Raw genomic sequence first — 24,315 nt, forward strand, 5'->3', positions numbered from 1 at the left:
TTGCATAAAACCAGGCCAAAGAAAAAAAAAACTTCTCCGATCACAAAACCGGCCGGATCGATCTCCACACGCCCACGCCCACGCCCTGGAGACGAGAGACCTCTGCTCCTCTTCCTCCTCCTCCTCGCACGACCAGACCAGCAGCACCAACTCCCTTTCTGCCTTTCGCTTTCACTGCTCAGTGCTGCTATCTCAACATACCATTTCCCCGTCCGTCCTTGTTCTCTGCCCCCGCGTCTCTCTTTTCCGCTCTCCTCTCTTCCTCTGCCGCAAGCTGCGCACCTTTAATTTGCAGAAAGAGAGAAAGAAAGAAAGAAAGGGCAAGGCCCCCCGAGCGCAACAGCTAGCCAACACCACAGCACCTCCACCTCCTCCCACCACCACCACCACCACCGAGAAGGCAACGCATCAAAAGCGGGCGCAAAGCAAAGATACATCAGATCAGGTCGGCGCTAGCTCTCTCGGCTGCCGCAAAGCCACCCTGATTGATCGAGCTGCAGCACCCTGCAGAGGGCGACATAGCTGCCTCGGCCGGGAGACGCCTTGCTCCCCTCCTCATCATTCACCCCCTCTTTCTCTCTCTCTCTCCGAGGATACTCTCTGCAGGGCGCTTACGTCGTGCAGGGCGGGGCTGCGCGCGTGCGTGGGAGCGTACGTCCACCGCCCAGCGCGGGCGCCGCGCCATGTCGTCCGCCGCGGGAGGAGGAGGTGGTGGTGGTGGTTACGGGGGCGGCGAGCACCAGCACCAGCTGCTGCCTGGGCATGCCGCGGGGCAGCTGTACCACGTGCCGCAGCACAGCCGGCGGGAGAAGCTGCGGTTCCCGCCGGACCACCCCCCGGAGTCGTCAACGCCGCCGGGGTCGTGGCCGCTGCCCCCGGCGTACTACTCGTACGCGTCGTCTTCGTCGTCGTACTCACCGCACAGCCCGACGTCGCTGGCGCAGGCGCAGGCGCACGCCCAGGCGCAGCTGGTGGCTCATGGGATGCCGCCGGGGACCGCGAGCGGCGGGGCCCAGATCCCGAGCCAGAACTTCGCGCTGTCGCTGTCATCGGCGTCGTCCAACCCTCCCCCCACGCCGAGGAGGCAGTTTGTCGGCGGCAGCAGCGGAGGGGCTGCCGGGCCGTACGGGCCCTTCACGGGCTATGCCGCTGTGCTCGGGCGGTCCAGATTTTTGGGGCCCGCGCAGAAGCTGCTCGAGGAGATCTGCGACGTCGGCGGCCGCCCCGCGCAAATTGACAGGGGCTCCGACGAGGGTTTGCTCGACGTAGACGCCATGGACGCCACGGGCAGCGTCGACCACGACATGGACGGCAGCGACCGCGCCGCAGCGGAGGCGGTCACGGTCTCCGGCGCCGAGCAGCAGTGGAGGAAGACTAGGCTCATCTCGCTCATGGAAGACGTGAGTAATCACAAGTTATATTATTTGTTGATTCAGCGCTTCTATTTCTACTAAAGAAAAAGAAAAAAATATTCAACTTCTGCTTCTGCTACCCTGCATTAATTACTTCTTCATGAAGAAGAATCTAACTTACGCATGGTCACATCATTGATGCACTTACTGTTGCACAGATTATTTCTTGTGCTTGTGATTTGATGATAGTTCATACTATGGATTAGTGGCATATCTCTTCTTTTGGATATATTTTGTTTAATATGCCTCAAATCAATCAACAGTTCAAGGCCGTGCAAGGCTCCTTCTAAAACTAGCAGTTGATCCGCAGTTTATTTATGATCAAGAGGTAGCATACAATCCTTTGAACATACTTGCAGCTGAAATTCCTCAGGATGCTCTAATCACCTCACTGAGAAAAATTCAGTTTGCTAGTACTTGATAAGATTCCAACAGTTTGTCCTCTTTCACAAGATAAGATTCGATGAGTTTGTCTATAGAATGTTTCTGCTTAGATGGTTACATATTTGCTGAAAAAAATGTTGCCTGCCGATTTTTTTTTCACAGCAAAGGTGTCAAATACAATCCTCGTTTCTTAATTAGAATGCTTGCGTTGGTATAGTGCCCACATGGTAGAAAAGTTGGTCTGCACATCTTGATGTCTTGTTAAACAATTAATTGGGTTCCATATCTTGATGTCTACTTACACAGTTACAAAAATCTTGTAGGTTTGCAAGCGATACAAGCAATACTACCAGCAGCTCCAAGCTGTAATATCCTCCTTTGAGACTGTTGCGGGTCTGAGCAATGCTGCTCCTTTCGCTTCCATGGCTCTTCGGACAATGTCAAAGCATTTCAAGTATTTGAAAGGCATGATACTGAACCAGCTGCGCAACACTAGCAAGGGTGCTACCAAAGATGGTCTCAGCAGGGAAGACACAGCAAACTTTGGGATTATGGGCGGCAGTGTTAGCCTGCTAAGGGGAAACAATGTGAATTCGTTTAGCCAACCGCACAACATATGGAGGCCACAAAGGGGGCTTCCTGAACGGGCTGTTTCAGTTCTTCGCGCATGGCTATTCGAACACTTCTTGCATCCGTAAGTATATGACACAAACCATTGCTTCGAAAGTAATTCAGTTCTTATGAAAATTGGATCTTTTTAGTTATGATAATCTGTAAGCACACTACTTAATCTACGTACTGTGCACTGATTTGGAAAAAGAAAAAGAACTTGATGGTATATGGTGTATATATACTGCCTTCAGCATGATTCCTATTAGTTGAGAATCATGCATATACTCTATAAATTGGTAAAGAGGATGGATAGTAACAACCAAACCGGTGGTGAAGCTATTGTTTTGCTTTCTTAAAATCGTAGGGTTTTTTTTTCTCAATTTCAGATGAATTGAAATTGTTGTGCTTCTTGTTCATGGTTTGCACAAGTCGTTGCTTTGCACTCACAAGCCTAACTTATCCCAAGGCATTGAAGAAAAAGGAGGGAAATCTTGGTCTCCATCACATAGATGTGAATGCTGTTGAACTATCACTGCTTCATTAGTTGCATGCTACGTTCATTGGATTTCTGCATGGGGCCATTTGATATTTAGTTCATGATGATTGTACAAAAACTTGAAAGTGTGTTTTATTTTCCACCAACTTTTGCAACCACCAGAATCTACCACATTATTAGATCCGCTGCTCTTGATAGCTGTACTCATTTCTGTTTGATTGTAAAATTAGTTTTGATGACTGCATGGTGGAAAAACATGTACTTTGTTACATTGGATACTTGCCTATGCTCTATGTAGTTTATATTCACAATTTCACATATACCATATGAAATCTTCACTCTCCTCTGCAACCTCTATTTCGGCACAGTTTTTTCCTGCAGTACTTATTTCTTTTGTAGCCTGATTAACTATTAATTCATGGGCGCACTACATCAAATAGAAAAATGCGTGTAGTATATGGTTTCAATTTATGAATGCAAACTCGAAAATTTCAATGTTTACTAATGCCTGTTGGATGGTTAGTTACTATAAATGTTTCAGACGAAAAACACGTACTTGATAATTGCAAGTGCATTATTTTTCATAATGGTTGTGGTCTTTTTCCATAATGGAGTAGAATTTTTGTCATTGGATTGGACATCTAGCCAATCTACCTGAACGTAGGTACTTACACATGGAACGGCCTTTTTAATGCATTTTCTCTAATTTGGTTTTGTGCAGTATTTGCCGGTCATACTCTTTCTGCTAGATGAATTCTTTCCTATCCCACTACATGTAATGTGTGTTGAGTTGGTTTATTTTTTTACTTGTACTTTCATTAGTTCTTCCAAAATTTGTATGTGTTGCTTCAACTTTTTGCAATTGTGTAACATCATTCTGATGTTCGGTACTTGATTTCCAGGTACCCAACTGACAGCGATAAGCAGATGCTGGCTAAACAGACAGGATTAACAAGGAACCAGGTAATCAAACATGTTAAGTGTTTTTTCCCAAATTTATGTCAATATACCCACCAATTGGTTACGGTTGTCTGCTAGTAATTGTTGTCAAATTTATGTCGATATACCCACCAATTGGTTTTAATTCTATTTGTTGTTAAACATTGTGATCTCTCAATCGTGAGCAGGTATCAAACTGGTTTATCAATGCAAGGGTTAGGCTCTGGAAGCCAATGGTTGAAGAGATTCACAACCTCGAGATGAGGCAGTTGCAGAAGAACCCGTCGCTTGACAAGAATCAGCTCTCCATGCAGCACACCCAGCACTCGTCGGACAGCAGCGGGAAGCTGTGTGATCCATCAAACTCGCTGCAAGGGCAAAGTAGCAGCATGACTAGGAACCACAGCGTCTCTGCCTCTCGGCACATCGAGGACGGGCTCTCCCAGATGCCCCACGACATCGCGGGTCAGGTGAGCTTCGCCTACAACGGGCTCGCCGCGCATCACAGCATCGCCATGTCGTCGCACCCGCAGCAGCCCGACCTCATTGGCACCGTCGGCGCCGCGAATGCTGGTGGCGTCTCTCTCACCCTTGGTCTCCACCAGAACAACCGGGCTTACATTGCCGAGCCCCTTCCAGCAGCGCTTCCGCTGAACCTTGCCCACCGTTTCGGACTGGAGGACGTCAGTGATGCCTACGTGATGAGCTCATTTGGAGGCCAGGACCGGCATTTCACCAAGGAGATCGGCGGCCATTTGCTCCATGACTTCGTTGGGTGAGATGAACAGATGATGATTATTTCACCAAGGAGACCGGTGGCGATTATTGTAGGATGCAGATGTATGATCTACCTATATTGTAGTTGGAAGTAGGAGGTGAAGAAAAGAGGGGCATTGGTACGCCTGTCGACGTAGATCCACGAATGCTTGTCAATATTTGACATTCTGGGGCTATAGAGAGGATGACTATACCTTTGAAGACATGTTGTAGTGTTGTTCCCTATTTGTTCTGATCCACGGTTAAGCCGTGTTAACCCTGTACTATTCTTCTGACTTGCAAATGTGGTTGCTCCCACTCTGGCAAATAAAGGGTGCTCAGGTAATTTGTCGCCAGCAAAATGAAATGCTTATTACTTTAATAACCTACAGTTGAAAGCTTGAATCCCCAGCTTGTAGCTCTAAAATATGACTGCGGATAGCTAACTACACCTTACTCCTTGGATAGCCTTTCTATGCACTCCTAAACCCTATTAAACTAAGAAAGCAAATGATTCGAGTAGTAAGCTGTGCTAGATCTTGTATCCTTAGATGGAGTAGACCCCTAAAGTTTGGACAAAACCATGATTTGGCCACCTGCCAAACTTTAACTGGCTTTGTCATCACCCTAACCATATCTGTTAGGGCTGAGTTGTGCCTATTGTACGCTAGCTTTTGCATTGATCAGTGCACTTAAACAAACTGGCCAATTAGCCTCTGAGGCTGCAAAACTCCATGATGGAGCTAGCCAAAGCTCCTTTGTTTTTTATTTTTTTCACTTCTCTCCTGTGTAAAAAGCCCATGTTACCTGGGATCAGTTATCCATGGCCCTCGGTGTTGCAGCATCTGATTTGATGTACACTTTGGCGAGCACTGCAACTAGTACTAGTATAAACAGCTGGGGGGCTCCATGCACGTTCTTTTTCGCGTGGAGGGAATCCATGCACGTCACCGATCACTCGCACTGCTGCTTCTCTCCCAAAAGTGAGCACTGTTCCTGTTTAAAAAGGGCACTGTAGTTAGCTTTCAATTCTGGGCTCTGGGTGCCTGCATGGCCATTACAGATTATTGCGGTCTGATTCTGCATGCCAACTGAAGAAATATGATTCCATGCCTTTTCCTTCGTGGATAAAGCTGGTAGTAAGAGGGTATGTGAGCTATCATTACCACTCATGGAAGCTAGCAGAAACTGGAGTTTAGCTCAGAGCTCCACTCTTCAGTTTGTGAGAGAGAGAGAGAGATGAGAAAAAAGGCTGCAAGGGAAGACACTCTTTTCTGTTTTACTACTATTACTACTGATCATTCCTGAGGCGAAGCTGAGCCGGCTTGTGCCGCTGTCAAATCAAAATCACGTGCTAAACTCCTCGTATCAGCAGTGCTTGATGAGCTTTTGTTCGTAATATGGACTGGCTAGTCATACAGTAACTGTTTGAATTTTGGAGCATGAGAGCATCTTCTGATGGGATGGAGGGTGTTGGTTATAGGTTGCTTTGTTCCTTCTATTATTGTCAATTTTTCTCCTGACAAGAAATGACGGCTTAACCTAGCAATCCATCCAATCTCCATCATTTCAGTTGCCTAGGAAGGCAGGTGTACAAAGAACACCAGAAATATAAATGATCGATCCATTGCAGTGATACTGATGCATTACCGGCACTGTGGCACAGGCATCTTTCCTCCTCTACCGCCAGCTTCATCCTACCTCCAAGTACAGCTATTATTAAAGCTTTTAAACTGAACCTCTCATTTTTTTCCCCCTCTGTTATTGATCATGGGCCATGGGGACAGTAGCCAACTCGAAAGGCAAACGGCCTTTTGCGTAGCCTAATCTTGGAGGGTAATATTGGAGGTTCTCGCTAAGCATATGCTCCTTTCCACTCTTAAGATATGGGCGATTCGATGATCCGTCCTCTGGATTTGCCGCTTTTGTTTTTCTGGGCGATGAGTGATGGATAGATAGGCTAGTATTGATAGGGGGTAGATAGATGCTGTTCGCTTTCGTTTTGTCTAATCCGAGTGGCCTCCTCCTGCTGCTGCCGCTGCTGGGTTGCTTGCTGGTGCTACCACCACCACTGCTGCTTCTTTCTTCTTCCCGCGCGTGGTGGCAGTGGCGCAACGTGCTTTCGCGCCTTGGAAATGACATGCGCTACAGTCTCGCATAGAATATGGATTTGCTTTTCTCGGGAAATGCAGGTGACATGGAGACTGCAGTGCACTGGTGCCGGTACTACGCTGAACTGCAGTGTGCAGGTGCAAGTGAGCGCCCAGACGGATTGGCATTGGATGGCCTGTTTGTTCTGCCAGCCTGCCTAAGGGCTTCTTTAGTTCCTAAAAATTTTTCTCAAAAACATCACATCGAATCTTTAAATATCTAAATGAAGCATTAATATACATGGATATTAAAACTAATTATACAGTTAAGAGGAAAATCGTGAAACGAATCTTTTGAGCCTAATTAGGACGTGATTAGCTATAAGTGCTACAGTAACCAACATGTGCTAATTAAGGATTAATTAGACTTAAAAGATTCGTCTCGTGATTTCTAGGCGGAAACTGAAATTTGTTTTGTAATTAAACTACGTTTAATATTTCAAATATGCGTTTAAAAACTTGATGTGATGTTTTTACAATTTTTTTTGCAATCTAAACAAGGCCTAAAATAAAGTAATATCAACTTCAATTCATGTATAGTCAATCTAATAGCCGATTCATACAATAGTTACCTACAAAACATCAATATATGGTCTCACATGTCATATACATATTTTGTCTTGGAGCCCATATACAGCTGGCTACAAATTATTAGTCTATATTTCTTCTTTCTCCTATTTTATTTCTTTAAAATATATTTATAGCTGACTTATATAGCATGCTATTGTACATGCTCTATGCTCTAAGGGACGGTTTTCATCTTTTTTAAATTTTTTGTTCCACCCAGGGACAACCAGACAACTATGCTCAAATTTGTTCGAGATTTTTACTCCCAGGGTCAACGATTCATCCGGTAACTCTTCGTTGTCTTGTTGATCTGCTTCATACTGACCATTTTAATTAGAATTAGTAATGTTCTCCTAAACAAATTTACTACTATGTCTCAAAATAAGATCATTTTTTAATTTTTTATACAATATTTTGACTCTTTATCTTATTTGAAAATTTTTTACAATTAATATTTTTATTCTTACTAGATGATAAAATATGAATAGTAATAAAATATAAATAGTACTTTATGCATGACTAAATTTTAAAAGTTTTTACAAAATTTTCAAATAAGACGAATGATTAAATGTTGGATACGAAAAAATGAAAATAAAGTTATTTTGGGACGGAGGTAGTACTTCTCTATTTAAAATATAAATATTTCTAATTTTCTATATTTTCAATTTGTATCACAACATAACTATTTTTTCTACTGATCCTACTATTTTTACATGACTTCACAAGTAACCATATGCCCGGTGCACAATTAGATCGGGCTAGGCTTCAATAAGCTTGGTTACATATAATAAGTTTGACCGAGTAAAGATAGATAGTAAGAGCCATTCATGAAAAATTGATTCATATGAACAAATCCTTAAAAGAACTGATATTATAAATAGAGGTTTGTTTACTAGAGATCCTCTTAAGAGTCAGTCGGTCTAAATCAATTTTACCAGCGATCATTTTAAAACGACCGTATCGCTACCAGCAATTAATAAATTGAGTGGATCATGTGGTCAAGGGTCGAATCTTGTTGGCGGTGGGCGCGGCTAGGCAACGGTGGGTAGATCTTCGGCAATGGCTCAACGACGTATCTCAGGCAACGACAGCTTCAAGCGGTGTTGGTGGCCACCCCTAGGCTTGACAACATAAATCCATCAGTAGTGGCCGGTGTACAGCGGCTGTTTCCCAGTACCCACGGTCTTGAGAGCTGCATATTGGACAGGGTTCTACTTACTACGCAAACCGTTAAAACTGCGACGCCACGTTTCTGTGTATCTCGCACGGTAACCATAAAAACCATGATAAATTTAAATCAAAAAAATTAAATTCAAACCTGCACGGTTTTTTAGCTTGCCATAGTAACCGCGGTAACTACTTGTTGGAACAACGTATAAGAACGACGGTTACCGTGGTTTTTCCGTGTGTTTTTTGTAGTCGAAACCGTGGTTACCGCAAGAAGACCACGGGTGTGTCAAATGCAAAAAAAATACTTTAAAAAAATCTAAAAAATACATGAAAAATAAGAAAATATTTTGTGACTATATTTATGACATAGGAAAAATAGGACATATTATAGGGAAAACAAAAAAAATTTTCACATGATCTTTTCTAAATTCTTGATATTATAACATTCAAACATATACCGTCATATCACCCTTCACCAAATAATTCACACCAATAACAAGTAACAACAACTTTATTATGATTGATGCGTCATAACTATACTTGCTACCCATTATTATGAATAAAACTATTATATATGTACTAATATGCACGTATAATTTTTCTCCATACATATTTTTCATCTTCCTATGAAATATTTGTATTCTAACATTATGTACCCTAGTGTCTAGTGTAAATCAATAATGACTCAGCACAAAATATTCTTAACCATCTTACTATGAAATATTACTTGCAATAGACTATTTTTTAATTTTGTTTCTCGAAATTCTCGTTTATGATTTTTAATTACGTTGAAAATATATTTTTTTCATGAATTTCTTTGACAAAACTACACTATATATCAACATATACAACATATATTTTGTTTATTAAATTCTTCTCAAATTTAAACTCGGACCAGTGTTGGCAGCTCGATGGTGAAGGTGTAGATTTTGGAATTGGTTATGAATTTGAGGGAGTTTGGGGGGAAATTTTGTAAATGTGAATGGTTTTTCCTTTTTTTAAATAAAGTAATTTATTGGGAATTTCTTCAACTCGTTTTTTCATTTATGCTTATGGTTACTGGTAAAAATTTAGATTTTAGAACATAAATTTAGATTTGATTTCAGGGATTTCCACGGTAGTTTATTCTACCTCTAATTCATCACTCGGTGGGAACAAACTTAAAAATAGAGTCTTTGTTGGATGGATGGAATATTTCGTGAAAGCCGGGATGAATTTTACCTATCTGGGCTTAGGGGCGTAATGGGTCTAAATTTGGGGTGAGTCCAAAACATGTACGCTAAAATTTTAAAGATTTCTATGCTAAAAATATGTTAGCGCTGAGTAGGACTGTAAAAGGACACATGTACTTTGGCCCATTACCACCCCTAGCTGGTTCCCTGCAGAATTGTTACCAAGAAATCAGCCCAGCTACGAGTGGCCGGAAAGCCCAGCTTTACAGGCCCAACTCTCACATACCGAACGCATTAGGCCCATGCCCACACCTGCGCAGTGCCAACGTCGCGCGCGGCCGACACAGAAGCAGGCCGCAGCCCGTGTCGAACTGCGGCCCTGGCAAGGTGCCCCCCGGCCCGATAATAAGCGACAGATGGGCCCTTTCGTTCACTGATGATTTGCAAGTACAAAGTGCTTTGTTACCCTACTATCTCCAGCGAAACAAAAAGTGGGAGTTTTTCGTGTGGAAAATAAAAGGGACTTCCTGTGGATCATTTAGGTGAAAATATGTGTTACTGCACCCGAATCCATGCTACTTCTTCCTCCGTACTCCCTCCGTAAAAGAAAAAAGAACTTATAAAAAAATGTTTTGACCGATTCGTTCTCTAGAAATCTTTTCGCTTTTGCATTTGTTACCAGCCAAAATTTAAATTTTTAACCTTAACTTTAGAGTTAATTTTGGGTTTTTTATCGTTATTTATATTTCAGTCTTTGCAAATTATATAAAAGTTATTTATAAATTATTTTTCTTTGTAAATATATCGTTTGACTTTTTCTTAAAAAATCCAAACAATAGCCTTCTAGGCATTGATCCTTTTTGTGATGGAGTACGTAGACTTTATGTCCTAGCTAGGCATATGTGATGATAGGAGATTAGGGTGGAGCATTTTCCTCGAGGAGAAAAGAGAGAGGTATTAAGATGGACCATCAATCCAAGGAGAATCTTAATCATTTGCCGGGCCGGGTGGCATCCATGCCATCCCGTTGGCAACGTTGGGCAGTAGCCAGCCTTCCAAATTGGCCACCCCACAGGTCAATGACAATGATAAAAGCCTAAATACACACACACATCTGCGTCACACCACACACAGTACGCATCGCCTAAGCTACAACCTTCTCCCCTTGGATGGATGTATACTCCACTGGACAAGCTATGCTACCACTGTAGACTGGTCTAGAAAAATAAATAAAAAAGACATACTCGGCCTTTGCCTTGGCAAGTTGACCACCACACACAGGTGGCTCTGGCCCTTGGCTCCTCCAAAAGCCCTAATCTTAAATTTTTGATTCTGGAAGCCAAGCAAAGTGATTAGGTTAATCCAACCTGGACACCTTGCCGCTGCCTCATGCCGATTAGATTAATGCGTCTCTTGGAAGGCGCGTGGCACCGGTGCGATCCAAGCATTATTAAACACTTCATCACTAGTATAGTAGTAGAACAAAACGCTTCCAGACGCTACGAGAAGGATGCTCCTCCGTCGGATCAGAAACCAGCGGCGGAGATGGCCGGGGGAAGGAGGGAGATAGCAGGTCGCCGTTTTGGCTCGAAACGTGCGCGCCGAATCGGCTGTGAGGTCACGATGACCAGCCGGTGATGTCGCCATGCCGTGCGTGGGATGGGGGGGGGGCATTAGTTTTCTCGCGGAAAAGGGCTAAAGGAGAGGCGAGGAGGCCGCCACGCGAGCATTTGCCGGAGGGGAGGAGGGGCGCGCGTGTGGCGCGCGCGCGTACGTAGACGTTCGTGTCTCCGCGTTGCGGAATGCGGAGGGTGGAGGCGTCGTCTGTTGCGAGTTTTTATCCTAGACTATAGAGGGAGCAGTGAGCCCGCCCCTCGATTACCTCAGGTTGGAATCGTAGAAATATCTTGTGTTCCAACGTGTGGTTACGTATGGAGGCCATGTTTCAATTACCATTTTTCTCTCGGCTATAATGGCGACACGGCCGGTCCCGACTTTTTATGAACCCGGTGAGAAAGTAAACATAGAGACATGGGTAGAGATAGGGGCTCGTAGGATTTGGGGGCCCAGGGCAGCCGCACCTTCACCCCCTCAGGGCCGGCCCTGAATGGCGGAGAAACCTCATGAATTTTAAATCAAATATTTTGTGAAAAGTTGTTGTAGTTTAGATGGTCAAACCTCGCGAGTTTGAATGATAATCGCATGATATTGGACCATGATCGTAATGGTTTTGATAGTAACGATGATTGCGGCATCTAGGACAATATCGATACTCGTGATTTTTGTGTAAAAACCATACGAGATATCGTAATTATCACGATATATCCCTATGATTTTTTTGATTTTTTTTCTTATTTTTCCTTTTTTTTAATTCTCATGATATTTGCTTAATAAAGCCACAACATATTGTTGTCGTGTCCTAATGGCTTAGACAATTATCATGATAAGTGAAACCGGATGGAGGCTCGAAGGCATCGTTTCAAAGCTAGAACTTTGTTACTATCTTCTTGTGGAAACGGCAGTGCTATACGTACGACACAAATTGTACGATTTCTGTACGATAAAACTGACAGTCTCAGCTGTTCTGTTTGAAGTAACGCTGGTGCATCTATCTATTTGAAACAGCGGTAGTGGTGAGTTTGTAATACTGGCTGATATCGTACGTTTTCGTCGTATGTATAGTGATTTACCTTGTGGAAATTGAAACACGTAGGAATCCCTATTTATTGTTTAGCATGTTTTTTTATTAAATTGTTTGGAACATCATTAATTATATCTTGAGGGAGCATTTGATAATTTCTTTACTCTAAAGAGGCCTTGTTGAGTAATCCTATTATATTGCCCTTTTGGTATAAAATTAGGTTTAACCTCGTAGTTAAAATGAGCTACGTAATAAAGTAATAATCGACAATATTTAATGGTTCGGTAAGACAAGACCTACTATATAAAACAAACGAGGTCTGCATAGCTCGAATATCAACCTGGTTTAATTTACCACACCTTTTAACTAGCAACAAACATAATGTATTTACAGGCCTTGCAAATCAACTCATCAAAAACGGACGTGTTGTGTGAAAAAAAAACTATTGTAAAACTAATTCAATAACCAATAAAACTATGGTGCATTTTACTCGTGGTATTATACTACCAGTAAAAAAGATATTTTTCTACGTTGTTAATTACTTGATTAACAATATTTTTGTAATTTTGTTTTTTAATAAAGATCACAATAAAAAGACAATATTATCTCTTCAGATTTCTACTTTACCTAATATTATTATTGATAGTATAATTTAGTCGTAGTTGTTTGATAAAAATAGATCAACAATATAAATTAAATTCTAATACCAATAAAATACACCGACCCAAACTTAGATACACGTCGTGCAAATTTACAGACAGCACCCATCAACGAGAGCATCAAAACTATACACGCACAACTCGTGACAGAGTTTATTACACCGGAATTTCCTCCAACCAGGATTCCCCGTCCCGGTGTCCCCACGATACACATCCCCGGCGAACAATTTCTAGAAACACTGGGCATAAAAGCGTTCTAAAACAGGGAGATCGGCATGCGAGCTTGCAGTGCAAGGCGGACGGTGGACTCCACCCCCCCCCCCCCCCCCCCCCCCCAACACACCCAACAACGCACGCTGCACGCCACGCGCACGCGATTAGCCGGGCGACGACGCCCACCCGGGGGCGCGACAGAATTAACAAAAACCCGAGCGTAACACAAAAAAAAAAACGCAGAATAAAGCCCCGCGCGCACCCGCAACCAAACCCCCCGAGAGACCCAACCCTCGCGATTAAAATAGCGATTCCGTCGGAACCATCCGCGCCGGCCGTGGGCCCGCGCGCGCGCTCCTCCGCCTAAGCTAAAATCGCGAACGCGAGCGCCCCTTCGCACGCACCCAGCGCCACCCGCAGTAGCAAAGAGGCAGAGCATGGTATTATTCTATTCGCCGCGCGAGAGCCAGCCAAAGCAGAGCGCGTCGTCCTCCTCCTCCACCGCTCTCCGCCTGCCTACCCACGTCGCTTCGCGTGCTGCTTAGTCCCGCCAAAAGGCGGGGGGAGGGAGGGGAGGGAGGCGCGTGCCTGCCCCGATCGCTCGCTTGCGTCTGCGTGTTTGCGTTTGCGCTCGCGTCGCCCAGCAAGGAAGAAGAGGTCGTGCGTGCCCTGTCCTCCCCCGCGCGCGGCCTGCTGCCTCCTGTCCGTCCACCGGGAGATCTCTCGCCGGGCTCGGCCTGCTTTGGCTTTGGCTTTGGCTTTGTCCGCGATGAGCTGCGGGGGTGCGGGGCAGAGCGGGTGGTTGCTCGAGTACGGGCTGGAGGAGATCCAGAGCTCCGACTTCATCTACATGGCCGGCGACCCCGCCGTCTCCAGGTGCGTGCGATTTTCCCTCCTGCTTCCTCTCCCTCGAGAATTTTGGACCAATGTTTGCCGGTTGTTTGTGTATGGTGTTTGATTGTTGGGATGGATTGCAGCGTGCTGCTGGGGTTCGACGTTCCCAGGAAGGAGGACGGCGGCCAGGACACCTCTGCTTCCAAGAAAAGGTAGGTGGCCCTAATATTATTTCCTCTTATTCTTAAAGTTTCGAATTTTCACGCCAGAAGTAGCAGCAGAGGCATGATTCTCGCAAATCTGATAGTAGTCTTGTGCTAACTCTGCTCTGAGTTAATCTGGCTTGTTCGACGGCAAGTTGTTCCGTTTGATTGAGAGGAAAGAGAGCAGCATGTGGAAATAGCCTGCATGTGTGACACAATAAAGTGCCTGATTACATGTCATGTTCCCCTCTTGCTGTTAAATTTAAAATGACAGAAAACATGCTGGCAAAAATATCTACAGACCACATGTAAGATGGTTGATAGTAGAGAACAAGAACTTTAGAGATTTTTTGGGTCATTGGATTTTGTTTTGAGCTTTCGTGTAATTCCATCGTGCCCCTGATTCAACGAAACTAAGCGGTCCAAGCTGAAATTTTCAACAAAAGAGAGAGACGGACTGTTTTGACAACCGTAGTCTCCCCTGTTTTCCCCTTGTGCCAATTCAGTAGTTTACAGCTCGAGTTAAGCATCAAGTCAAAGGTCAGAGAGACAGACTCAAAATTAGCAAGGAACGTTTTACTAATCACGGATGTCAAATGCCTAATGCATACGCGACTCTCAAATTCTAGTATAATTTCTAGTATTTAGATGAAACCCATGGCCTAACCTTTACTTTTCTTCTACCGGCAGATCCCGTCCAGAGTCGAGCGCACCGCCGGGCACCAAGGCTTGCCGCGAAAAGCAACGGCGAGACAGACTCAATGAAAGGCATGTTTTCGCACTTCCAGTTTCATCACAATGCAAAAGCAACACACTTTCAGCATTTGGCCACTCTGAACCTGACGAGTTCCATGGTTATCTTCATTCAGGTTTAACGAGCTCAGCGCAATCTTGGAGCCCGGGAAGCCGCCGAAGGCCGACAAGGTCGCCATCCTGAGCGACGCCGCCCGTCTCCTGGGCCAGCTGCGCGCGGAGGCTCAGAAGCTCAAGAGCTCGAACGAGTCGCTCCAGGACTCCATCAAGAGCCTCAAGGTAAGCAGCAGCAGCACACGTGCACGCTGGCTCGACTCTCACTCACCTGAAGAAAGGAGAGCTGACGAGTTTGAACGGGTCAAATGCATGCAGGCCGAGAAGTCGGAGCTGCGAGACGAGAAGACGAGGCTGAAGGCCGAGAGGGAGAGGCTGGAGCAAATGCTCAAGGGCGTCGGCGGCGTGCCGCATCCCGCCGCGGCCGCGCCGGCGTTCCACCCGGCGGCGGCGTTCGCGCAGGCCGGCGGCAAGTACGTCCCGTACGCCACCAGCTACCCGCCGCCGGCCGCGTTCTGGCAATGGATACCGCCGACGTCCCTCGACACGTCGAAGGACCCCGTGATGTGGCCGCCGGTTGCATGACCAGTTTGTGCTGCTGCTGCTGCTGCTGCTGCTACGTCGATCGCATAAAAGTGCCGTAGAAATTGACCAAAAGAGCGCCTGAATATGCGCCTTGTGTAGTGGATAAATGATCAACGATCACGGGTCATCTGAAGAAATTTCCTGGTGACCGTTGCTCGCTGGAGCAGTCTATGTAGTATGTAACAACCCAATTTAAAGTAATTAAGGCAATTATGATCGCATGAAGTTGGTGTTTCTGAGACGTAAAGAATGCGCCCTGCTATGTTCTCATATGTGATGTTCTTAAGAACATTCCGCTCCAAATATAACCATTTGCATAAGATTCCAAATTTATAAAGAAAAATATGAGTATTCTTATACTGATTTTCGTGATTGCAACAATTCCAGAGCTTATAAAGTGCTTTGAAATTTTGTCTAAGCAATTTAAAATTTAAAAATCACTGAAACAACTAGTATAAAATCTTTCAAACATAACCTTAATATTTGCTAAACAAATAATTCTAGAGTAACTAAAGTGCTTACTAATTGAATCTAAGCAGATTAAAATTTTAAAAACAATCACTAAATGAATAATATAGAATCTTTTTAAATAACCTTAGTATTTGCTAAACGAGAACATATCCAACTCCATATTTTCGCTTATACTTATAAGCCCAAATTTAAATTTTTCACCTTAAATTTAAGTTGATTTTAGGTTTTCTATCGTAGTTTATTTTTCAGACTTTATTTTTATATCACAAAAACATGTATATAAAAGTTTTTTCATAAATTTTTTTTTGCAAATATATTGTTTGATTTTTTTCCGGAAAAAGCCAAACAATCATTACCCATCCACACAAAAGCTTTTAGCACACACCAACTAACAAATGGTATCAAAAATTATAAAAAAAATGTATATATCCTTCCGATAGTATTATAAAGTGTCATATTCAAATTCATTATACACGACGCGCACAAAAGCTTTTAGTGCACACCAACTAACAAATGGCATAAAAATTATTAAAAAAATGCACTTATCCTTCCAATAGTGTTATAAAGTATCATCTTCAAATTCATTATACACAGTAAGAAACATTCAAAAAAATTCTAATATTTCATCTGTTTTTGTTCAATGTAGCTAGTGTAATGAATTCAATGACGATACTTTATGCACATGTGTATTAAATATTGCAAGGATATTTACATAGTTTTATAGAATACTTTAGTAGTTAATGTGCATGGGAAGCTAGTGTAAACAAATACATCTCGTTTATATAAAAAAAAAACCTAAAACACACTTATTTCAAAACAAAGCTACTATTCGACGCCAGTACTCCCTCCATTCACTTTCGCACTTTAATGACATGTCTGTTTTTTAATATTCACAACCACTAGAAATGATGACGTTATTAAAGAAGTGTATGTCCTGAATATAAGCATCGAACCTTTGTTCTATGGGGGCCCAAATATATGCATCTACGGCAATGCCCTAACATAATAGAAAATGTGGAAATAACCAGCAGTATATTTTGCGATCATATATATGTTACCGTCGTCTGTCGCTCATTTCAGGCATAACGCGCTGGCAAGTTTTTCTCAGAACTGATTTTACTTTATTATTACATTGAAGAGGCAGCACCTCCAAAATCTAGCTATCAGAACTAATTTATTCTAGTGTCACCTTTGAAAGTGGGACCTCCAAACTCAATACAAATGGAATGCCGCAATAAGATGCTTGTACAGGATGACAAAGCAGAGAAATCGATCAATCCATTCACCATTCTTTGCTTGCTTTCTGATAAAACTATCAAACTTCACAGGATAATCACCTGCTTCTGAACAGGCTAAAAAGCATTGACCTGCAAAGTAGCTTTAGAATGAGTTTAATCATCATTTTTTCTCTAATATATATAACAATACACAAGTGAATCATATAGCACATCATAACATCTAGAATAAGAAAGCTTGCAAATGAATGCTTCAGTACCAAACCTTCAGTAATTAACCACATATACACCTTTTTCCCTTGTGGAGAACGAAATCTTGAGAAGATCACACAGTCAAAGCAATATAAGTGTATCACTTGCCTCATTGCAATGGAAGACTCTTATGGGTGTACATGACATCCTTGTCGCCGTTCACCACTTGCCCACGCCCTCGCAAGATCCTACATATCAAAAGACACACCACTTTTTAACCTCTAAATTATCCAAAAACATATATGTATATCCAACATATACATGGTGCTTAGTCATGCAAAGGCACCATGAAATACTGAAACAGGGATATGATTGATTGGAACGACCGCATCAATAATCCCATACCATCGTGTAGTCAAAAGACCTTCAACACCCACTGGTCCACGGGCATGGATACGCCCTGTGCTTATGCCAACCTATTCAAGATACTCAGAAAAGTTCAGCATAAAGAAAGAAAGGTAAATGTCATATATACTACAAAAGTTAGAACTACCTCAGCACCCAGTCCAAAACGAGCCCCATCAGAGAATCTTGTACTTGCATTATGGAAGACAGCAGCACTGTTCAAATTTAAAAGTAGAACAGAACGTTTGTTAGAGAACAAATAAAGGATCTGTGAAGTAAAAAGGGAAGGGTATTGATATGTTAACACACCTATCGACTTGGCGTAGAAAAGTCTCCGCTACCTTATCATCTCTAGTGACAATACAATCTGTATGGGCACTGGAAAAGAGAAAGAAGATAGAAAATTTGGGTTACATCGAATCTCAATTTTCATCTTAAAAGAGTAATTATGGAATAAGGACACGGAGTTGCAAATACTAGGTACCTTCCATAACGATGAATATGGTCAATTGCTGCTTGAACATCATCAACAAACTCAACAGTGCAGGCCATAGAACTATACTCGTGATGAAATGAACCAGCCTTTGGAAATCCCAGTGCTTTATGCGCAATAGGTCCACCATAAATGCTAACTCCTGTAATATATAACATTATCTAAGAAGCAAGGAGAAAACCATAGCACTGTAATATACAACCACCCATGATGTAGCCAGAAGTATCAAACATTTGCCAAGATACACAATCATTTAGGAATCTACTAACATCTGTGATGATTTCACATATTACTTGGGTTTCTTTTTGTGTCAAAGTAGTTTTTAAAAGATTTTTTAATATTTTAGATGTAGCTTATTAGCAATTTTTATGTGATTGTGACAAAGGTGATTTATGATAATCATTAAGGATCCTACACCACATAGCGGACGTCATTCCCCGTTTCTGAGTAAAATTAATCTCTGTCATCACATTGCAATTTGCCCAAAAAAAAAACTTCCCAGTTGAATTTGAGTTGCAAAATACCATTCCATGATTTTTTTTTCAATCCAAAGATCGAAATGAGACCCCCCCCCCCCACCCCCCAACTTCCTCTCTTACTTCTGTTAAGGTGGCCTACATGCATGTTATGGTAGGTTATTTAAACCGAAAGCTCATTGTATATGTAAATACTATTTAACAAAACAAGAGGTTGGACATAAGTGCATTATAAGAGAAGAAAAGGGCAGTGTTAGTAGCCATAAAATCTTCTACCCCAAATAACAGAGTATTTGGATAGAAATTAGAAAATACCACATCAATAGCATTTTCAAGAATTTTGGTTGTTCATAATGTTATTAGGTAACACTAAACTTTCGCGGTGGTATTTTTGCGGTTGTGCTTGTTTGTGATGGTATTGAGCAAATTTGCTTCAGAACGGAGCCATTTATATTGTATAAGTACCCTAAAAATTGAGAGAGAAAAACCAAACCTTCTGTCTTCAGTGCAACCAGTATGTCATCAAGGCCTGGACTCTTCACAAGATCCTTATGAACTAGTAATGTCTCCTGCAGAACATACATGCAAAATAGGTTCTTATCTGATAATAAATGGAAACTTCCTGATGCTTGGAAAATTATAAGGTGGAATTATCAACACTATGAAACAGTAGAAGAATAGCTACCAAGATATGCAGCTAAATCTCTTAACAAAAGGGCGAGTTACCACTTACTAGGAATAATAAAAAGTATGTGGTCAAGTGATAATTGTTGTTATAAATAGTTTGCAAGAAAACAAAGTTGATGGGCAGCGATAATCTCGACAGTATGTAATGCAGCCAGAGCATCTTGTTCAGCAGAGACTTAATATTCAGTGAAATATGCTCCAAAAAGAAAAAAATGAAACTGAAAAAGAACTTCATTGAATACTATAGATGGAACCAAATCGGGAAATACCATTGCATTGCAGGCTGCTGGATAATCAATTTTTGCATCCATTACTATAGATTTTGCCATATCCATGTCAGCTGATTTGTCAATATATACATGGCAGATACCATCTGAAGATGGAAAATGTGAAACATCAGAATAGGAAAAAAACATCCCAAGTAGCCATAATAGCTCTAGGAGCGGACAACAAAAGTTCAAACAGAGGTTACCAGCATGCCCCAGAACAGGGATCTTAGTTGACGCCTTGATTTGAGAAACCAGCTTATTACTTCCTCTTGGAATGATGAGATCAATGACATCATCAAGCTGTGCAGTGTTTTACAGGTTTAGGGATATTGTAGTATCACTGCTTTGGCAATAAACAATTTCATACACACACCTTTAGTAAATCTGCGATTTCATCTCTAGTTGTAACGAGGCCAATAAGTTTTTCACCAACATTGCAAGGAATAGCACCAGTTATAACCTACAAAAGAGCAAATTAATATTATACAACAGTGAGGCAAAAGAAAAATGTAATATTAACTGCATGCCACACTATAGATGAAAATATAATACCTTATGCAATATTGTGTTTGATCTGATAGCTTCTTTTCCACCTTTTAGGAGAAGACCATTACCACTTCGAATTGCCAAAGATGCAATCTAAGAATAATATCCATAAAACATTAGTTGGAAGTATATGTGTTCTGGTAAAGGATTGAGCATAGTACATTGTCAGCCCAAAATACCTGAACCAAGGCATCTGGTCGGGACTCAAAAACAATTAAGAGAACACCTAACGGGCAAGATGTTTTCTCAAGGACTAAATCATCAGCAACCTGACAGGGGGATCTTCGGTTAAAATTATTATGGATATAAAATCTAGAGTCTCAGTAAAATCTCATAGCAGATTTCATTTCAAAAGGGCTTTTGAATGCAGTGGTGATGCTTGCAGTTACCTCTGTCTTTTTAAGTATCTGGTTAATTGGGTCTTCCATATTTGCAAGGGTACGGATAGATTTTGCAAGGCTTGCTATCTACAAAACAATAAAATACAACATGAGTTAAACAAGAAAAATACACATAAGAAAAGAAGAGTTATCAGATATTTAATAAATTAGTTCAGTTTCCAAGCAAAATGTGGGGCCTACCTTCCCTGGTTTTATAGTCAATCTAGCAACCAAAGGTTTCTCGTATCCAGCAAGTTGCGCTGCAGTTACATCAGCTTCATTCTCAGACCTAATTAAATCCTCATTTGCCTCCAAAGCATCAGCAACGTCCAACAATATCTTTTTCCGTTCCTCTGATGACAGATTCTGTTTCAAGTGCCCATATGACATATCAAACTAGTATCAAGACTCCAGTGGACATAACACAGGGATAAGAATTAAGTACCTGTAGACGCCTTGAACAATCTCTTGCGGCAACAGCCATCTCACGAGCACTAACATCCTTAGATGATTCCCACGAATTTGCATTCTTGTGAAAGAGAGTACCGATTTTTTCTCCTTGGAGAACTTTAACAATGCTCCGATTATCAAATCCACTTCAAAGATAGAAAAAAATCAAACTACTTTTTCATTCATTGAGAAGATCAAAATAGCTCACAACTTACAAACTGGTAATGTCTAAGTGATGATTAGCTTCAAAACAATATCTAATTATTTGAACTTGATGTGCAGAATTACAAGCATTAAAAAATCATAAGCAAAGTTTTGACCATAACATGCAAGGTCATATCAGTCTAAAAATCAATCATTTTTGAAAGGCAAACCAGTGGTTTTACAGTCAGAACAGTTCATCCATTAACACTAAGAAGCTCACAATCATTTCAGATATTATTATTAATTATTACCAGAGTTTAACAAGTGGAATGGTTGGAATCAGATGTCTTATAGGCCTTAATAATCTTAATATTAACATTAGAAGTAAACTAATACCAAAAAAAAACTGGCAATGACAAAATGCAACCAGAACAACCCCTGCAGATGGTACTGATTATTACTTGCACCTGACAGGAAATTTGACAATATATATAGAAGTGGAGTGCATCTGATCGATGCTAGCAGTCATATCTATTATGCTCTACACAATAGGTTGTTTACCTTGTAATCACCACAGGTGTGCCACTATTTGAAGCCAAGACAGCAGCCTTCACTTTTGCTGTCATGCCACCTCTACCTACACGAGACTTGTCTCCAAAAGTGATTTCTTGCTGATGCTTTTCTTTGATGTATGTATGTATGATCTTCGATGAAGGTTCACTTGGTGGACCGCTATACAAGCCATCCACATCACTGAGTAGAATAAGGAGGTCAGCTTTCAGTTCCAGTGCCAATAGACCTGCTAAACTGTCATTATCCCAGAATATACCAGATGAATCCTGTAAAATAATTATCGGTAAGCATGATTTCATGACTGTTTGCATACACAGCTACAGAGCAGCACCACATAAAAACCGAAGTTCCATATCTTTCTAGAAGTTGTATGGTATTTAAAATGCTTACCTCATATGGAGCCTTTCTAGTGCTGATGGCATCATTCTCGTTAAATATTGGTATAACTTTAAGATCTAATAATGACTCAACAGTTTCAGTGAGTTGCTCCCGGAACTTTGAGTTCTCAAAATCACTGTCAGTCACAAGAAGTTGTGATGAAGATACATCCAGCTGCAATGCAGGAAGTACGAGGTTACAAACAGATACACAAGGTAACTATTTAATTTTGTTGAACTTGAATGCCAGACTACAAAACATACTTGGTTAAACAACATATCATAAAGAGCCATCAGTCCACTCTGGCCAACGGCAGCGCAAGCCTTTCCGTCTAGCTCCATCTGTGGCTTTTGCAGATCAGCAAAGCTGCTATTGACAAGCTTACGGTACCTAAGTCGCTGTCGTCCCACTCCAACAGCACCTGAAGTGACCAAAATCACCTCGTATCCTAAAGTATTCAGTTCCTTAACCTGCATTGCCATTTTCCTTTGGTTAGGCACCTGCCAACACATCCAACACTACGTATCCATTGTCAACAGCTCACAAGATCAGAAATTGGACGTTTTACCTGCTCGCACAGAGATCCAACCCTGCCCAAAGCCAATCTTCCATCTTGTCTGGAGACAACTGCAGTGCCCACCTGTCATGCAAGAAAGGAATTAGCCGCAAAGAGATAAAATAAAAGTAATTATGTGCTGGTACATCTTGTGTTTGCAAGTATTGGGATGAGGTTGCACAAAAGCGCTAGGATTTTTCCAAAGCATAATCTGGAAAGCAACAATACTTGATACTCTTCACCCTTTCAATTCAGAAATTACTTCTTCAGCTCCCTATTTTTTTCAATAAAAATAGAAAAGAAGCATGGGATTTGAACCCAAAAAATGCGTTACGGATGAATAGTACTCACGAATTTGTGGGAGCGATCACATGTGACAGAATTTTGCGGAACATTCTTATAAAAGACACTTAGAAGATATTATGTCTCTTTTCTATCTCTGTGTCTTCTTTTCTCCAACCAATTTCCATCTGACAGAAATCGCTTCCCGCCGGAAAATAGCCAACATTTTTTCCCATGATGATACGTAACAAAGTCGAAAGATCGCACCTTTGACATCAAGTCATCACATCAAGTTAACCAAAAAAAATCCCGCAAGCAAAAGCCCTAGTGCCCTACTGATAATCTAACAACGAGAAACCAAAATCAATGCATCTCTTAAGCTTTCAACTCTAAACAAAAACATCCGGCCAGTAAATTTGATCTAGAATCAATCTCACGAATGCGGTAAAGGAGCGCCAAACAATCCAAACAGCGCCCCCAGACCAACACACACGAATCCGCGGCGACTAGATCGACCAAGGCCAATCCGCGACGGCGACTCCACGACCAGCCTACGAAAATCACCTTGATGATGACGCGCTTCACGTCCTTGACGAAGCTCCGGGACTGGTCGACGCTCGCCATGGGGGACGCCGCTTCCCCTCTCCCTGTCTCTCTCCCACGTCTCTCAATCTCAGCTCGCCGCCTTGTCGCCGCAGCCGCGAGGAAGGAGGGGATAAATAGAGATTAGAGAGGAGAGAGGCGAGGGTTTACGAAGGCCCGCAGGAATGACTCCCGTGACCGCAAACCCAGGGGAGCCAAAATCCTAATAGTAGAGTACCACGAGATGCGCCTAATTGATCCCTGGATCCTCTACGCCGTGCCGCCGCGTCGTCCTCGTGGTACGTGCTGTGAATTTTGTAATGCTGCTCTATTGTGTTATTGTGTAAGTTGTTAGATTGCGGCGTATCGAGATATACGGGCGAATTGGGTCGCTGCACGGGAGCGTCGCCCCGCCCAGGACCAATCCAGTCCACCCCGTTCGTGCTGCCGTCGTTTTTGGCACGACACAAGAAAACATGAACTGCGAGTTTGGATAAGCCTCGGATATCCGATGGGCCACGGGTGCATGCAGGTGTATGGCACGTTTGCTTGAGTGCGGGTTTCGATGGCCTAGATCGGACGGGGGCGTGGGGGAG

At 42.4% G+C, this 24,315-nt stretch overlaps 3 protein-coding genes across 3 annotated transcripts; 2 read left to right on the forward strand and 1 right to left on the reverse strand.

The window, feature by feature from the left end:
- The first annotated feature begins 256 nt into the window (after nucleotides 1–256).
- On the forward strand, nucleotides 257–4,960 carry LOC102709844 (BEL1-like homeodomain protein 9). Its single transcript, XM_040524525.1, has 4 exons — nucleotides 257–1,400; nucleotides 2,120–2,490; nucleotides 3,807–3,867; nucleotides 4,032–4,960. The coding sequence occupies exons 1-4, from the start codon at nucleotides 684–686 to the stop codon at nucleotides 4,620–4,622; spliced, it is 1,740 nt and encodes a 579-aa protein (XP_040380459.1). The 5' UTR covers nucleotides 257–683; the 3' UTR covers nucleotides 4,623–4,960.
- An 8,553-nt stretch (nucleotides 4,961–13,513) lies between these two features.
- On the forward strand, nucleotides 13,514–15,835 carry LOC107304228 (transcription factor ILR3-like). Its single transcript, XM_015837419.2, has 5 exons — nucleotides 13,514–14,047; nucleotides 14,149–14,217; nucleotides 14,899–14,976; nucleotides 15,078–15,240; nucleotides 15,334–15,835. The coding sequence occupies exons 1-5, from the start codon at nucleotides 13,941–13,943 to the stop codon at nucleotides 15,598–15,600; spliced, it is 684 nt and encodes a 227-aa protein (XP_015692905.2). The 5' UTR covers nucleotides 13,514–13,940; the 3' UTR covers nucleotides 15,601–15,835.
- Nucleotides 15,836–17,086: 1,251 nt separating this feature from the next.
- LOC102710124 (delta-1-pyrroline-5-carboxylate synthase 1) lies at nucleotides 17,087–23,900 on the reverse strand. The gene is made up of 20 exons (XM_006654438.2): nucleotides 23,702–23,900; nucleotides 22,868–22,939; nucleotides 22,563–22,769; nucleotides 22,312–22,473; nucleotides 21,910–22,187; nucleotides 21,200–21,350; nucleotides 20,956–21,120; nucleotides 20,764–20,841; nucleotides 20,554–20,643; nucleotides 20,381–20,467; nucleotides 20,202–20,288; nucleotides 20,032–20,128; nucleotides 19,829–19,932; nucleotides 19,366–19,441; nucleotides 18,388–18,538; nucleotides 18,213–18,281; nucleotides 18,052–18,118; nucleotides 17,904–17,974; nucleotides 17,667–17,746; nucleotides 17,087–17,438 (listed from the first exon to the last, which is right to left on the reverse strand). The coding sequence occupies exons 1-19, from the start codon at nucleotides 23,759–23,761 to the stop codon at nucleotides 17,668–17,670; spliced, it is 2,151 nt and encodes a 716-aa protein (XP_006654501.1). The 5' UTR covers nucleotides 23,762–23,900; the 3' UTR covers nucleotides 17,087–17,438; nucleotide 17,667.
- Nucleotides 23,901–24,315: the final 415 nt, after the last annotated feature.

This window comes from Oryza brachyantha, chromosome 5 (genome assembly GCF_000231095.2).
Source record: "Oryza brachyantha chromosome 5, ObraRS2, whole genome shotgun sequence".
NCBI classification, from domain to species: domain Eukaryota; kingdom Viridiplantae; phylum Streptophyta; class Magnoliopsida; order Poales; family Poaceae; genus Oryza; species Oryza brachyantha.

Coding starts and splice junctions, on each gene's coding strand:
- LOC102710124 (XM_006654438.2), bottom strand. CDS start 23,761: ATGGCGAGCGTCGACCAGTCCCGGAGCTTCGTCAAGGACGTGAAGCGC. Junction 22,770..22,867: donor TTGGATCTCTGTGCGAGCAG/GTAAAACGTCCA, acceptor ATGGCAATGCAG/GTTAAGGAACTGAATACTTT. Junction 21,121..21,199: donor ATTGTTCAAGGCGTCTACAG/GTACTTAATTCT, acceptor CACTTGAAACAG/AATCTGTCATCAGAGGAACG.
- LOC102709844 (XM_040524525.1), top strand. CDS start 684: ATGTCGTCCGCCGCGGGAGGAGGAGGTGGTGGTGGTGGTTACGGGGGC. Junction 1,401..2,119: donor TCATCTCGCTCATGGAAGAC/GTGAGTAATCAC, acceptor AAAATCTTGTAG/GTTTGCAAGCGATACAAGCA. Junction 2,491..3,806: donor TTCGAACACTTCTTGCATCC/GTAAGTATATGA, acceptor CTTGATTTCCAG/GTACCCAACTGACAGCGATA.
- LOC107304228 (XM_015837419.2), top strand. CDS start 13,941: ATGAGCTGCGGGGGTGCGGGGCAGAGCGGGTGGTTGCTCGAGTACGGG. Junction 14,048..14,148: donor GGCGACCCCGCCGTCTCCAG/GTGCGTGCGATT, acceptor GATGGATTGCAG/CGTGCTGCTGGGGTTCGACG. Junction 15,241..15,333: donor ACTCCATCAAGAGCCTCAAG/GTAAGCAGCAGC, acceptor AAATGCATGCAG/GCCGAGAAGTCGGAGCTGCG.